This window comes from Chlorocebus sabaeus, chromosome 9 (genome assembly GCF_047675955.1).
Source record: "Chlorocebus sabaeus isolate Y175 chromosome 9, mChlSab1.0.hap1, whole genome shotgun sequence".
Classification (NCBI taxonomy): domain Eukaryota; kingdom Metazoa; phylum Chordata; class Mammalia; order Primates; family Cercopithecidae; genus Chlorocebus; species Chlorocebus sabaeus.
The window spans coordinates 70,555,514-70,567,862 of NC_132912.1; the positions used below are offsets into that span (position 1 = coordinate 70,555,514).

Sequence of the window (12,349 nt, forward strand, 5' to 3'; positions counted from 1 at the left end):
GTCAGTGGCATCATGCTAAATTGACAGTGTGGTTTGGTCCAGATCCTCATTCACCCACCTCCTAATTGGAACCCCTCCCTAGAAAGCCGGCCTTGCCCAGCAGAGCCTTGGTTTTGCCCTTGGTCCTGCCTGCCGGTGGAGGAGCCCTCTGTCTCCTTCTGCCCAGGGTGCTGTGGGCATGGCAGCTGGCCACAGTGAGATGGTGTGAGTCGAGGGAGAGGCCAGGGAAGGCTGGCTCCACCGCAGCCTTGGGTGTAGGTGTGGACAGCAAACGTGGGCTGGAGAAAGCCATGATGCCTGAGTCTGGTCTGTTGCAATTAGTTTAAGAAACATGCTTTCTGGTTTTCTTTTTTTGGTTGTTGTTGTTGTTATAAACAATCTAACAAAGAAAACCACCTGGCTTGGGTTCAGTGAGTGAGAGCCCAAAGTGTTAGCAGGGGGGTGGGTGGAAAGGGCAGTGGTCAGCAAAAAGTGAATTCTGAGCGCTTTTTGGTTTTCTTGCCTTAGTTTGGTTCCGTTTCCTAAGTTTCCCTTCCTTTCAGGTTTTCCCATCTGAAAACTGGTGGAAATAAGACTAATCCCCCTCTGTGGGGTGCTGGGGAGAAATTGTGGAAAAATTAAAAATTCATTGTAGGGGTCAAGCGTTGCAGGGGTCATTGTGCTGGCCTTCCCAGCCACGGTGGGTGCCCTGTTCGGCCATAGCTATGGCCCAGCCCAAGGAGACCCTATAACAAGCTTCGAGATTGAAAGCTGGGCAGTCAAGGGGCCCAGACATGCAACCAGGCCATCTAGAATGTGGCCGTACACACGGAGTGCTATTTGTTGGGGACATCTGGCCTCTGAGATTCCACCTCTGGGACTCTATTCCAGCAAAACTATCAGAGATGCGCACAAACATTATGTTTCTTTGTCTATGTTCCATTCTTTTCACAATGAATTTATGGTGCTTTTGTCATAAGAAGGAAAAACAGGTTTTGTTTTGGTTTTTCTACCACATGGGAAAAACATTATTTAAAAAGCATTTTGCCCTTTACCTGCCTCTCCAATAACATTAGTCTTATGGGTGGGAGGAAGACCCGTTTTATCTGAAGTCCAGGTACCCACTGAATTATTCTATCCTGGGGCTTTGTTGTATAAATTGGGCTGAGAAAGAGTGGAGTCTTAGTCAGGGCTTGAACATGGGTGACTTGGTGACCACTGGGCTTGACCTGTCACTTGAATGTGGTCCAGCCTGGAGGGGTGCCAGTTGGCCTCTCTGGAGTCCTCCAGGCAGTGGCCCTGCAGGCCCTGCAGGCTTGATGCATCCTCAGGCTTGGCGCAGGGCTCTTGGCTGACTGGGCCTTCAGCTCAGCTGGCAGGTGGCCCGGCAGTGTGAAGCCTGCACACACCCCTGGAAGTCTTGTTCATTGGGGTGCCAGGTAGTCGGATGACCCCTCACTACCTCCTTCAAAACCCACTGCCCCTGACTCAGGTTTTCCTAAGGGGCTCAGGGATAGCCATCAGAAGTGCCCTTGGGAATTCTCTTTCCAAATTCTTCTCTGCTGGGGGTGGGAACGGGGCAGGTCATTGGCGGTCTCCTCCCTGGAAGGCAGCGGACATGGCCCAGGCTGTGTTTCAGAGCCAGAGTGCAACGGGTGGTGAGTGTGCTGGGGATGAATAGCCCCTTGCGTGGTTCACCCACATCCAATGGCCCTGCCAAGGCATTTCTGCTTTTTGTAGGGGACCCACTGCCTATTCAAGGTTTGGAGGTTTCCAGAGAGTTCTTGGGACAAGTCTTGAAGGAGAGAGGAAAGGAATACTTACGGGTGGCCCCATGGGCCCTGGCAGTCCTGGGTGCCCCAGAGGTCCACTTGGTCCAGGGGGGCCTGGGGGCCCTGGTGGACCTTGGATGCTGGCTTGGCTCTGTTCACCCTGAGGTTCATGGAAACAAATGTTAGAGGGATGGCCCCCAGCGCTGCAGACCGGCCCCCACCCTCAGGCCATGCACCCGGTGAAGGCCTGCTGTGATTTCTGCTGGGAAGGCAGTGGTGGTGGGGGGAGGAGGGGGTGGCATGTTGGTGATGATGCTGTGGTAGTGGTGATGACATGCAGAGGCTGGTGGCAGTGAGAAGAACGCCAAGATGTTAGATCCCTGAAGGTGGGGCTTCCAAAGAGGACTGGCTGCGGAGAGACATTCTGTAGGGGCAGAGGCAGAGGAGCGGGTGGGAGACAGCTCCTGGCCCAACCAAAGGCCTGCTCCCAGCCTGGCCAGATAGCCTGAATCTTCAGCCTGGGCCTGCCTGTGTCACCCTCCCTGTGTGGTGAGGCACAGGTCTCCCTAAGCCCCAGCCTCTCAGCCGTAGAATGGAAACAATAGCCCCCGTTTCCTGTCTCAGCTTTTTGCTGTCTTTGACTGTCTGACCCAGAGGATCAAATGGGATCCTTAGGTCAAAGCCCATGGAATTTTGTTTGGCTCACTAAACAACGGAGCAAGAGACTTTACGTACAAAATTTGAATTGGTGGCTTCTGATGAAACACTGGGAACCCTGGCTATGCTGGGCCCACATTCCTATGTCCAGGGAGTGGCTGCCCGTTAAGTGGGGCCTGAGTTCTCTGGCTGCTTTTGTCCTCTCCCTCCTAGCCCTTCTCACACACAGCCTGCTTCTGTTACTTAGGTGATCTGCCTGGCCTCGGAGGGCAGTTGAGCCTGCAATCTTTGGTTTCATTGAAAGAGTTTAGAAGTTGTGTGGAAATGCTTTATGCTGTGTGGGGAGGCTGTTCTGAGCCCAGCCTTCCCACCATACCTGTCCCCAGGATGGACTGTGAGCCCAGGGAGGTAGGGATAGCATCATGATCCCCCAGGAGGAGGAGACGGCCTAGTGCACGTGACCCAGATCTCAGGGCTGGGGCAACACAAAGTCATCTTAGATCTAAACCAACCCTGGCTCCTTGGTTTGTTATTTTCTAAACGACCTCTCTGGGATCAATCTGGGCTTAGCTCTTGTGAGGAGGGGCCCATCCCTGCAGATGGGCTGAAGCAGAACCTCCTGGCAGGTGTGGGAGCTCCAGGGTAGAGGCTGGGGGATGTAGGCGGCCAGAGTTCCAGGCCGGCCCAGCTTTCTCAGAGGATCTCAGCAAGCCCCTATGACACACCGGGACTCCTGCTTCCCCATGTGAGGAAGGCAGCTGATGATGCTTGCTGCAAACTCTAGAGGGAAGTGGTGGTCATAAATAGGAGAGCACAACCTGGGAATGAGAAACGTAAACTTTCAGCAAGACCTGCTTGCACCATCTTTTGACTGGAAAACCTGTGGGCGGATGGCATCTCGCAGTGTCACTCTGGGGCCTGGGCCCTATCCTGCCACACCCTCTGAGAAACCACTTTAGGGCTCAGGGTGTCCATGGCAGAGGAGGCAGGTGCTGAAATCACTTTGGCGGCTGCCATGACTGCAGGTCCCCCACCTAGCTGCATGTTTGTTGTTGATAAGTCTCAGGTGTCAGTGTTTCTTCTGAACCGAGAAAGGCTTCACTAAGCCTCAGGCCTTAAGAGGGGACCAGTGCAGCCTCCTTTTCAACCACATTAAATCTGGTTCCGCTGCTTGGGTCCCAGAACCTCCTCCGAATCCTGTACTTTGTGTGTTTATATTTTTCATCGGTTTTCTACATTCACAAGATGGGGGAAGCTTAGTCTCAAGAAAACTCCTGAGGTCCTTTCTGACTGTGAAATTCTAGAATCTTCACAACGTCAGAAGTCTTATGTTACAGAAGAGAAAACTGAGACTCCAAGAAGTTGAATTCCCTGATCAAAGTCACATGGGAAATCAGGGTGGCACCAGGACCCAAAGTTGGAACTGCAGACTCTTCCTATTCTTTCCAAGTAAGCCCCCAGCAGAAAGGGCTCACTGTCTACTCTTTCTGCATGTTGGAAATGACCTCCAGCACCATCTGCCAAGCACATCGCATCTCATATAAAGCTTCCTTTTTCAATGAATCTTAGTCCCGATGTTTAAGCGGCTTGCAGAGTCTGTAAAATCAATACTGGCTTATTGATAGAAAATGGACAAGCATTTTTATGTCCCCTAGTGGCTGAGAGCATACAAAAACCTGATTCTGAAGGCAGAATCTGCAGCAGGCAGCTCAGAGGTGCCTCCTCTTCTTTCTCTACTTTGGAAACCAGGTCAGGGTAGCACAGAAAGTTCTGGCTCAACCACCTCTTGCTCTTGAAAAGGAGGCAGGGACATGCAGTGGCCTGGATGGGATCCTGAACCCCTCTTGATTTCTTCCTTTGCAAAGCGGAGGATAACGAGGTAGCTCTTCTGGGGAATGCATGAGATAATTTGCATAGAATTCTCACAACAATGCCTGGAACCTAGCGAGGGCTGAACAAAGAACAGCTGATACAACTAAGGCGGGGAGGGAGGTCGCTGTTGGGGTCCAGGAGAATGGCTATTCTGAGAGTGTGGACTCGGCTCTCCTGAAATGGGGTCCAGCACAGGCTGGGGTGGGTGACACAGGTGGGCCTGGTGCTTCAGAACTGCCAGTGGGCCTCCTGAGTAACCAGGCTCCGGTGAGTGCTCGGGCACACGGAGGCTCTCGAGGATTTGGCCAGGCGTAATGTAATATGTGGCCTGTAGGCTTGGGTGGCACTGGAGTCACGTGTCCCTCTGTATTTTTAGCCGTTAATTGGAGGGATTTTTCAGCCTTGTTCAATCAGGTGCCTGAACATCCAGGCCCTTGGGCTCCTGACTCCTGAGTCAGGCTGGATGGTTGCTTAAGGCTCTACAGTCAGGCTTGTAGACAGCGGCTCAGAGCCCTGCCACTGCTAGCATCCCTGTGCTGGGCGGGGGACCCAGTGCAGCATGAGAAAGGTGAGGAGCACGGGGGCAGCCACGGGCCACCTGGCCTGGAATCAAGCTGTGATCTCTTGAAGAGCACAGGCCAGATGGCTTTGTTCTTTGTGATCTGCTCCTATCCCAGCCTCCTTGGGTTAGGAAGGCAGGAAGAAGGAAGCATTTGCTCACCATGTGGGTTGTGGACTACATTCCCTCCATAAATTCCCTTGCTCCCCAAACTCAGGTTACGAGGGATCAGATGCTAAGCAGTCTGCATTTCTAAGCAGAGCGGAGGTAGGTCCAGCTGAGAGAGCCCTGGATGTGGGGTCTGAAGACTTGACTTCAATTTCAGTTCTGCTTCAAGGCCGGTTTCAATTCTGCCTCTTACTGTTAGTATAACCTTGGGCAAATCAATTCACTTCTCTGAGCTTCATCCTTGTCTCCAAAATATGGATAATAGTAATAACGGCTAACAATTATATCTCTTAAACTGTGCCAGGAACTATTCCAAGTGCTTTACATATCAACAACAGCCCTGTGAAATAGACACTGTTATTATCCTTATTTTATAGATGAGAAAGCTGGGACACAGAGAGGTCAAGTGACTTTCCCCAAATCACACAGCTGGTAACAGGCAGAGAGACTGGGTACAAATCCCTGCTCTGCAATGTACTGGCTGTGTGACCTTGGCAACTTGGTTAACCTCTCTGAGCCTTGATTTCCTCATCTATGAAATAAGGATGATCATGCCTAATTCATGAAACTGTTGGTGAATGAAATATAAGCAGGCCTACGAAATGGGTAACAGGGTGCCTGGCACACACTGACAGCTTTTGTTGGTGGCTGTTGTGAGTAATCATTGTGTGGTGGTAGTTGTGGGTCTTCTGGGGCCTGTGTGTTGTGTATTTCCATGTCTATGGTATACGTGGGCCTATTTTTGTCTAATTTAATTTTGCTGAATTAGAGTGAGGTTCTGGCTTTGTCTGCAGCCCCAGCAGGCTTGCCAGGCCCCTAGGGAAAGCCACACATGGTCTGGACAAACGGGAGGTGTCTACCTGGAACGTCCGCCTTTTTATGACCGGGGGTGGAGCCAGTCGCACTGAATTGAGGAGAGGCAGCAGCTGAGGAGAAAGATGAGTTGGAGGGCCAGAGGGCAAAGGCCAAAGATCACAGGTATTCAGATCGATGCCAAAAGTCGCCAGAAGGGCAGGGCGGCCAAGAGGGACCGGAGCAGAGGAAGAGAGAAGAGATATTAGCGTGCACATGAGGAGTGGGAGGGAAGGAGTGGACAGGGCACTCTCATGGCTTGAGGGTGCAGAGCGGAGCTTGCCCTTGGATGGCACAGCCGTCCCTTGGGAGGAGTTGTGGCCCTCAGTCCACACTCGGCCTCGGCCTCCAGGTCAGAGTTTGGGGTGTTGACCAGCAGCCCCCAGAATGGGACAATGGCCCCCCATGGCCAGGCTTGCCCTCCGTGGCCATGCTGGGCTGCAGAGGCTGCTGGACATGCAGCCCAAAATTGCACTGCCAGCCCCACCCATCCCTGCTTGGTGGACAGAAGGGAGCCAACTCAGAGGGTCTGGCCAGGGAACCACTGGGCCCGTGAAATTGGTACTTGAAGTTGGGCTGGTGTGTGGCTGGTGGGTTCTTTTTTTGGTTGAGCAAGAAAGGCTGGTGTCAGCGCATCTGGGGAGGGTGGTCAAGGACAGTGCCAAGCCCAGCTCCCCGGGAGTTGAGTTGGCTGAGGGTGCAGCCAGTGTGGGCACATGCTAAGTGCTGCTGAGGGCTCACCCTGGGGCTGCAGGGCCTGGAAAATAGAGGCTGGGCAAAGATATCTCCAGAACGCTCAACCATGTTTTTGCGGGATGCAAATTGCAGTCATATTATCTAATGTGATTTTCATTTCTGGAAATTCTTGCAGCTTCTAGTCCCTCTCCCATTGAAGCTGAGCAACCCATGGTTTTAGGAGGCCCTTAGAGCCCATGTGAAAACAAAGATGGCATATACTGTCATCAGCAGCTTGTTTTTGAAAGTACTTAAATCACACAAGACTCCTGGGATGAGTGTTAAGAACCAGGAGCTGTTTGGGCTGCGAATGCGCCCAGCTGGGGATCGGGAGCCCAAGTGTGGCCTTTCCAGGTCACAGCTGCTGCCTTCTTGGACAGTAGTTGCACACAGACCTCCACCCGCTCCCCCTGCCGGGGCCTGGGGATGTGCAATGTTGGGCTGTATGTTCAGGAAGCCTCTCAGTGGAGAGGGGCCCGGAAACCTTCCAGAACCTACAAACCTTCAGGGCAATTATCTGGCTGGAGCGCAGAGCTGCTGGCATGCTGCTTAGGCACTCCTAGTTTGGGAGGGGATGGAGGTGGCAGAGACAGGGCGACAGGGACCGTGATGGGAGAGCTCACAGACACCAGCCCCCCTCCTCCCCACCCCTCTCTCCCTCCCTGGGGAAGCCACAGGCTGGAGTGGAGGAGGGCCCACCTGGATCTCTTGGTGTCTTCCAGGCCTCAAGACCTGCCACCCCAACCCTGCCTGCAGACCCCTTGGAAAGCCAACAGGTCTCTAGAAGTCCCCTGATTTTCTACCCTTTTCTAAATAAACTTGCTCTCCCCCTCAGCTGGGACCCCAAATCTACTCCCCCACCCCATGCCTGACATGTTCCCCAGAATGCCACCATCATGAGGCCAGGCTTCACTGCACCCTGTGGCCGGGAGTCTTCTGCAGCCTTCTGTCACTGTGCCCTTCCCTTTCCTTGTGCTGGGCTGAGGAGCAGAGAGCCCTGCTCCCGCCCCACCCCAAGCGCTCACTGAGGACGGGTGACACACTACCAAAGCGCCTGCAGTTGTGTTGTCTTTTGTGCTGGGGGATGTTGTCTTTCTTTCGGGTAACATAACAATCCTGTGAGCCTATCGTTTCAAATAAACACAGCTGACCTTCTATTATTGTATCAGGATCAAGCTGGCCGGAACACAAGGGCCCCTGCATCCCTGGAGCACATGCCGCTGACGGGCTGGCTCGGACTGCGCTGCTGCTGGCCTGCCTTCCTCAGCCCGGGCCTAGCACCACCGCAGCCTTAAACCCATCCCAGCCTCTCACGTACCAGACTCACAGTGGTTCCCTGGCCCAGGAACCCAGACCTCAGGTCTGCCTTCCAGCCTCCTGAGGGTTTGGGCAGAGGCTGGGCCCTGCTAGCCTCTGGGCCCTCCTGACGCTGAGCCCTCCTGCTAGCCCTGGGCCCTCCTGACGGCCTTCTAGAGTCAAGCTGACGCTGAGCTCCGGCTTATGTCTGTCTCCACTCCCAAAATCCCACCAGCCGGACCTGCGTGGCAGGGGTGGGCAGCCAGGGAAGCTGAGCACCATGGGGCACATGACAGACGGGAGAGAGGCCTAAAGATGCTCATCCTCCATCCCTGCTGTCCAGGTCTGGGAGCAACGAGGCCAATCCACAAAATGAGGGGCATTTTTTTTTTCTGGGCCTAGCTCACTGGGGCTCCTGCTGGAGGAAGCTGTGCGTATCTTGCTCTCCCCTGTCCCAAGATCAACCCTGCCGCTGGAACACAAGTTTGAAGATTCCTAACAGGACAACAGCAGTCTTTTGGGTTCTGTATCTTGGGGTGGAGCAAGGAAAAGGAAGGAGGAGGCAGGGGTGGGCAGAGGAAGCATCTCAGCCTGAAATCCCCAGCCTGCTTGGAGAAGGGGTTCCTCTGTTCTTAAACAGGCCAAGGAGAGACTTTATCCCTGAATTGCTACAGTCAGTCCCCGATTATCTCCCATCATCGAGGTTTGGATGTGAAACACCATCAACTGATACAATGACTAATCGAAAAGTCCCACTTTTTTGGCCATGGCTAGGCTGCCGGACATCACCCCCCACCGCCACACACACACACACACACACACACACACACACTTGCACACACATGCTAGATGGGTGGGGAGTCGGACTCACACAAGTCACGCTGCCACGGAGGGCCATGTGCAGAGGAGCCACAGAGCTCCACACACAGCAAGAGACTCCGACATACCGAGTCAGCCGTACGTACAAAGGGGCAGATGTACAGACACGCACGGATGATGAACAGCTCCATACAGCCCATGGCCAGAGAGACACATCAGCTGCTCCCACCAGACGCACTGCCACCCCAAACCCCTCTTTCTGACTGCTGAGTGCAGAGGGCACTGGGGGCTCCTGTTCCCCCACGATCCGTTAGGAACTGGAGACCCCAGGGAGATGAGGCTGAGCTGGGGGCTGTGCCCCAGGGATGGATCAAAGGGCCTTGCTCAATTTTAGGGGTTCACTTACCCGGTGTGGGTACTCTCCACACTGACCCTGGGAAGGAGAGAGAAGGGAAAGGGGGTGTTAGGCACTTGTTGGGGGTACCTGTCTCTCAGGGCACCCCCAGAACTTCAGGACATGTCACACATCTCACCACTCACCAGCCCTCCTGCTCTAGCTTTCGTTTGAGCCCTCTGAGGCAGGAGAACTAAGTCCCTCCCTTGCCCCTGGCTAGCAGCAGGGAAGAAACTTTCAGGGCCTGTCTGGAAGTGGCCCCATGGAGCCTAGGGGCAGGGCTTCGCCTTACACCACTTGCCATAATGGCAGAGTCGGGAGTTATGCCCCATGCCTGGCTAAAGGTTGACCCTCTAGGCAGGCCCACCAGACAGCCCTGAACAGAAGCCACTGGATGGGAGCAGCTGGCACCATGGGGGCCCCCAAGCCACCTTCTCTGAGCTGGGAGCACCAGGCCCCTGTACCAGTGGCCCAAGGGCAAACACAGCAGAGTCTCTATCAGAAATTCAACAAGACAGAGAGGGCAGGAGGCCAGGCCAGTGGTTGACAGATTGATGCCTCAGAATCCCAGAGGCTCACAGAGGTGTCAGGGAACACCATGGGGTGACAGCTGGGAGGGGCCCAGAAAGAGGCTGAAGAGGGCCAGGCTCCAGGAGGACCCCTGGAAAAGGATGTCACCCAGGCCAGGCTCCAGGAGGACCCCTCACTCCAAGAAAAGGATGTCACCTGGAGCGGTGTCAACTGAATATATTATGCGGCACCTCGGGGGCTTTCCTGATTCTGTCAATTAAAACTAAAGTTTGAAAATAACCACTATTGACCCCTTTCTACTGACTGGGAGACCATTTCCTGAGATGGAGACTCTAGGAAACCTCCACTGCTTTTACCTTTTCTCCTTTTTGTCCCTGAGGTCCCTACAAAGAGACGGAGATGAGAGAGTTAGAAACCGAAGCTGAGGTCACAACCACCTGAAGCTTCTCTGCTGGGAAATAGAAGGATGAGGTACCAACCGGCTGTCCTGGGGGACCCGTCAGACCCTGTGGGAAGCAAACATACACAGATCAGTGGGCAGACAGAAGACGGGCAATCAGGGACACCTGCCTAGGTGGGGATTGGGGCTGAATCCTGAAGGCTGGGCCAGCCATGTCCAGGTCTTCCCATGCCCACCACATTCAAGGTGGTGTGGTCTCATCCACAGAGTCTCAGCTTCTTCACCCCCCAGTGGGCCGGACTAGGGTTGTGATGAAGAACAGATGGCATCTTTCATCCATTCCTCCAACCACCAGCATGTCATGGGCCAGCTATGGAGGGGCTGCACCTAGAGGTCAGGGAGTTTTCTGCTCCATGGGACCCCCTGCCTCACATGCACCAAGCCTCTGGGAGACACTAGCACATTCCACCTCCTGCCTCCCAGGCTGCAGTGAAGCCCACTGAACCAGAAGAGCTTCTGGCCTGGGGGGCTGGGCCGGTGCCTCAGACAGTGGGGGCCTTGGAGAAACCTCCGGCAAAAGAGATCGAGCAGGAAATTGGCAACTGAAGCCGTGTTCCGGAGTTCTCTAAGAAATATGAGGGATCGTGAGGTTTCCTTCAAGGTTGTCTTGTCCATGCAAGGCTAGGAAAGGAGCTGGGGTCGGGAGGGACCCTTGCTGTCTGAGGAGGGCCCAGCATGCTCTGGCTCTCTTAGGAGGCTGCACCAAGGCTGGTGGAGGGAACAGGAAAAAACAAATGCCTTATGAGCTGAGGCTCTTCAGGTATGTGCCTGTGAGGGACATGCTCGCATCCACTCCAGCTCCTGAGCGAGGTGACAGAGACAAGCCCTCGTGGCTCAGTGAATGGTGGCACTGGGACAGGAGCCCAGTTTGTCTGATGGCCAAGGTCCAGCTGTTTCCACTCTGCCGAATGCTGGGAACTGGGCCAGACCTTGGGAGTCAGGGCTTCTAGACTTGGCTACAGCCATTCTCTTTGGGGCCTGAAGCATCATGGATCCCCATGGGTGGGTCCATCCGGGAGGTGGCGGCAGCATGTCGTGATGTGCAAGAGCCTTGGTCCTGCTCCCGACTTGCCAACAGGGCCACCTCCAAACTGGGAAACTCCCAAGAGCATCACTGGAAGGGAGAAGTGGCCTTTGGGACCATCCATGTGGCCCTCCCAGCCCATGTGGCTGGCCAAGTGTTTATTTATCTTTCATTGTTTTATTGAGACAGGATCTCACTCTGTTGCCCAGGCTGGAGTGCAATGGTGTGATCTCAGCTCACTGCAGCCTCAGCCTCCTGGGTTCAGGTGATCCTCCCACCTCTGCCTCACAATTAGCTGGGTCTACAGGCACACACTACCATGCTTGGCTGATTCTTCTATTTTTTTTTCTGTAGAGACAGGGTTTTGTTATGTTGCCCAGGCTGCTCTCAAACTCCCAGACTCAAGCAACCTGCCCACGTTGGCCTCCCAAAGTGCTGGGATTACAGGTGTGAGCCACCACACTTGGCCTGGCAGAGTGTTTAGAATGAAGTTCAGCAGCACATGATTCACCCAGCAGGGAACCCGGGCCCAGCCCACAGGTGACCAGGTCACCCTCTGTCAGGACAGAGATATAAGTGTGATGGGGGAGGGGCAGGCGGAGTTTCAGGACTGCAGAGACTTGGACAATTGAGACCAGACATCCCAAATGGTGGCCCAGGGGACAGTCGTGGTCTTCATAGGGATTTCGTGTATCCCACATGGTTTTATTTCAACTAGTTACCAATACTTAAGAGCAAGCAGAGTGCAAATAAAAATCTGGATTTCAAGTTTCTCTTAATTATGTCGAGGCCCAACAACACATGGTACCAGTTCTCTCCAGCCGGGCAGTGCCTGCCCCTTTAAGGGCCATGGCCCCAGGTGACGTGCTCAGCACTTGCCACCAGCCCTCTGCTAACTGCTACTGAAGCATAGCTAAGGTGCCTGTCTGCTTCTTATGTGCTAGGCGTGTTGTGAGTGCCTGGCGCTCCTCACTCTTCCGACAGCCCTGTGGGTGGTGGGTGAGATTTGGACTGAGTCTAGGTCTTGCTTTACAGCCCTTATGTCATTCCTGAGTCTCAGAATCCCCAATCTTGTCCACCCTCCAACTACACTATTGTACAACTGTGTCCTCCCAACACTTCAACACCTTATTTCAGGTTATTGGGAATAATGTGAAGTGGGTGGGGCAGAGGTGACCCCCTTTTGAAGGTAAGGATGCAGGTTAAACAATGAGGGTGAGTGCCAGTGCCC

The 12,349-nt window shown here is 54.1% G+C and overlaps 1 protein-coding gene across 1 annotated transcript in view; it reads right to left on the minus strand.

Moving 5' to 3' along the window:
- LOC103216065 (uncharacterized) overlaps nt 1-12,349 on the minus strand; it is a 91,933-nt gene that overhangs the window by 54,969 nt on the left and 24,615 nt on the right. Inside the window, exons 9-13 of the mRNA XM_038009116.2 lie at nt 10,114-10,140; nt 9,991-10,017; nt 9,116-9,142; nt 5,868-5,933; nt 1,804-1,911 (exon numbers count right to left, since the gene is read on the minus strand). Coding sequence (XP_037865044.2) covers nt 1,804-1,911; nt 5,868-5,933; nt 9,116-9,142; nt 9,991-10,017; nt 10,114-10,140 — 255 coding nt within the window. The remainder of the gene's footprint in view (nt 1-1,803; nt 1,912-5,867; nt 5,934-9,115; nt 9,143-9,990; nt 10,018-10,113; nt 10,141-12,349) is intronic.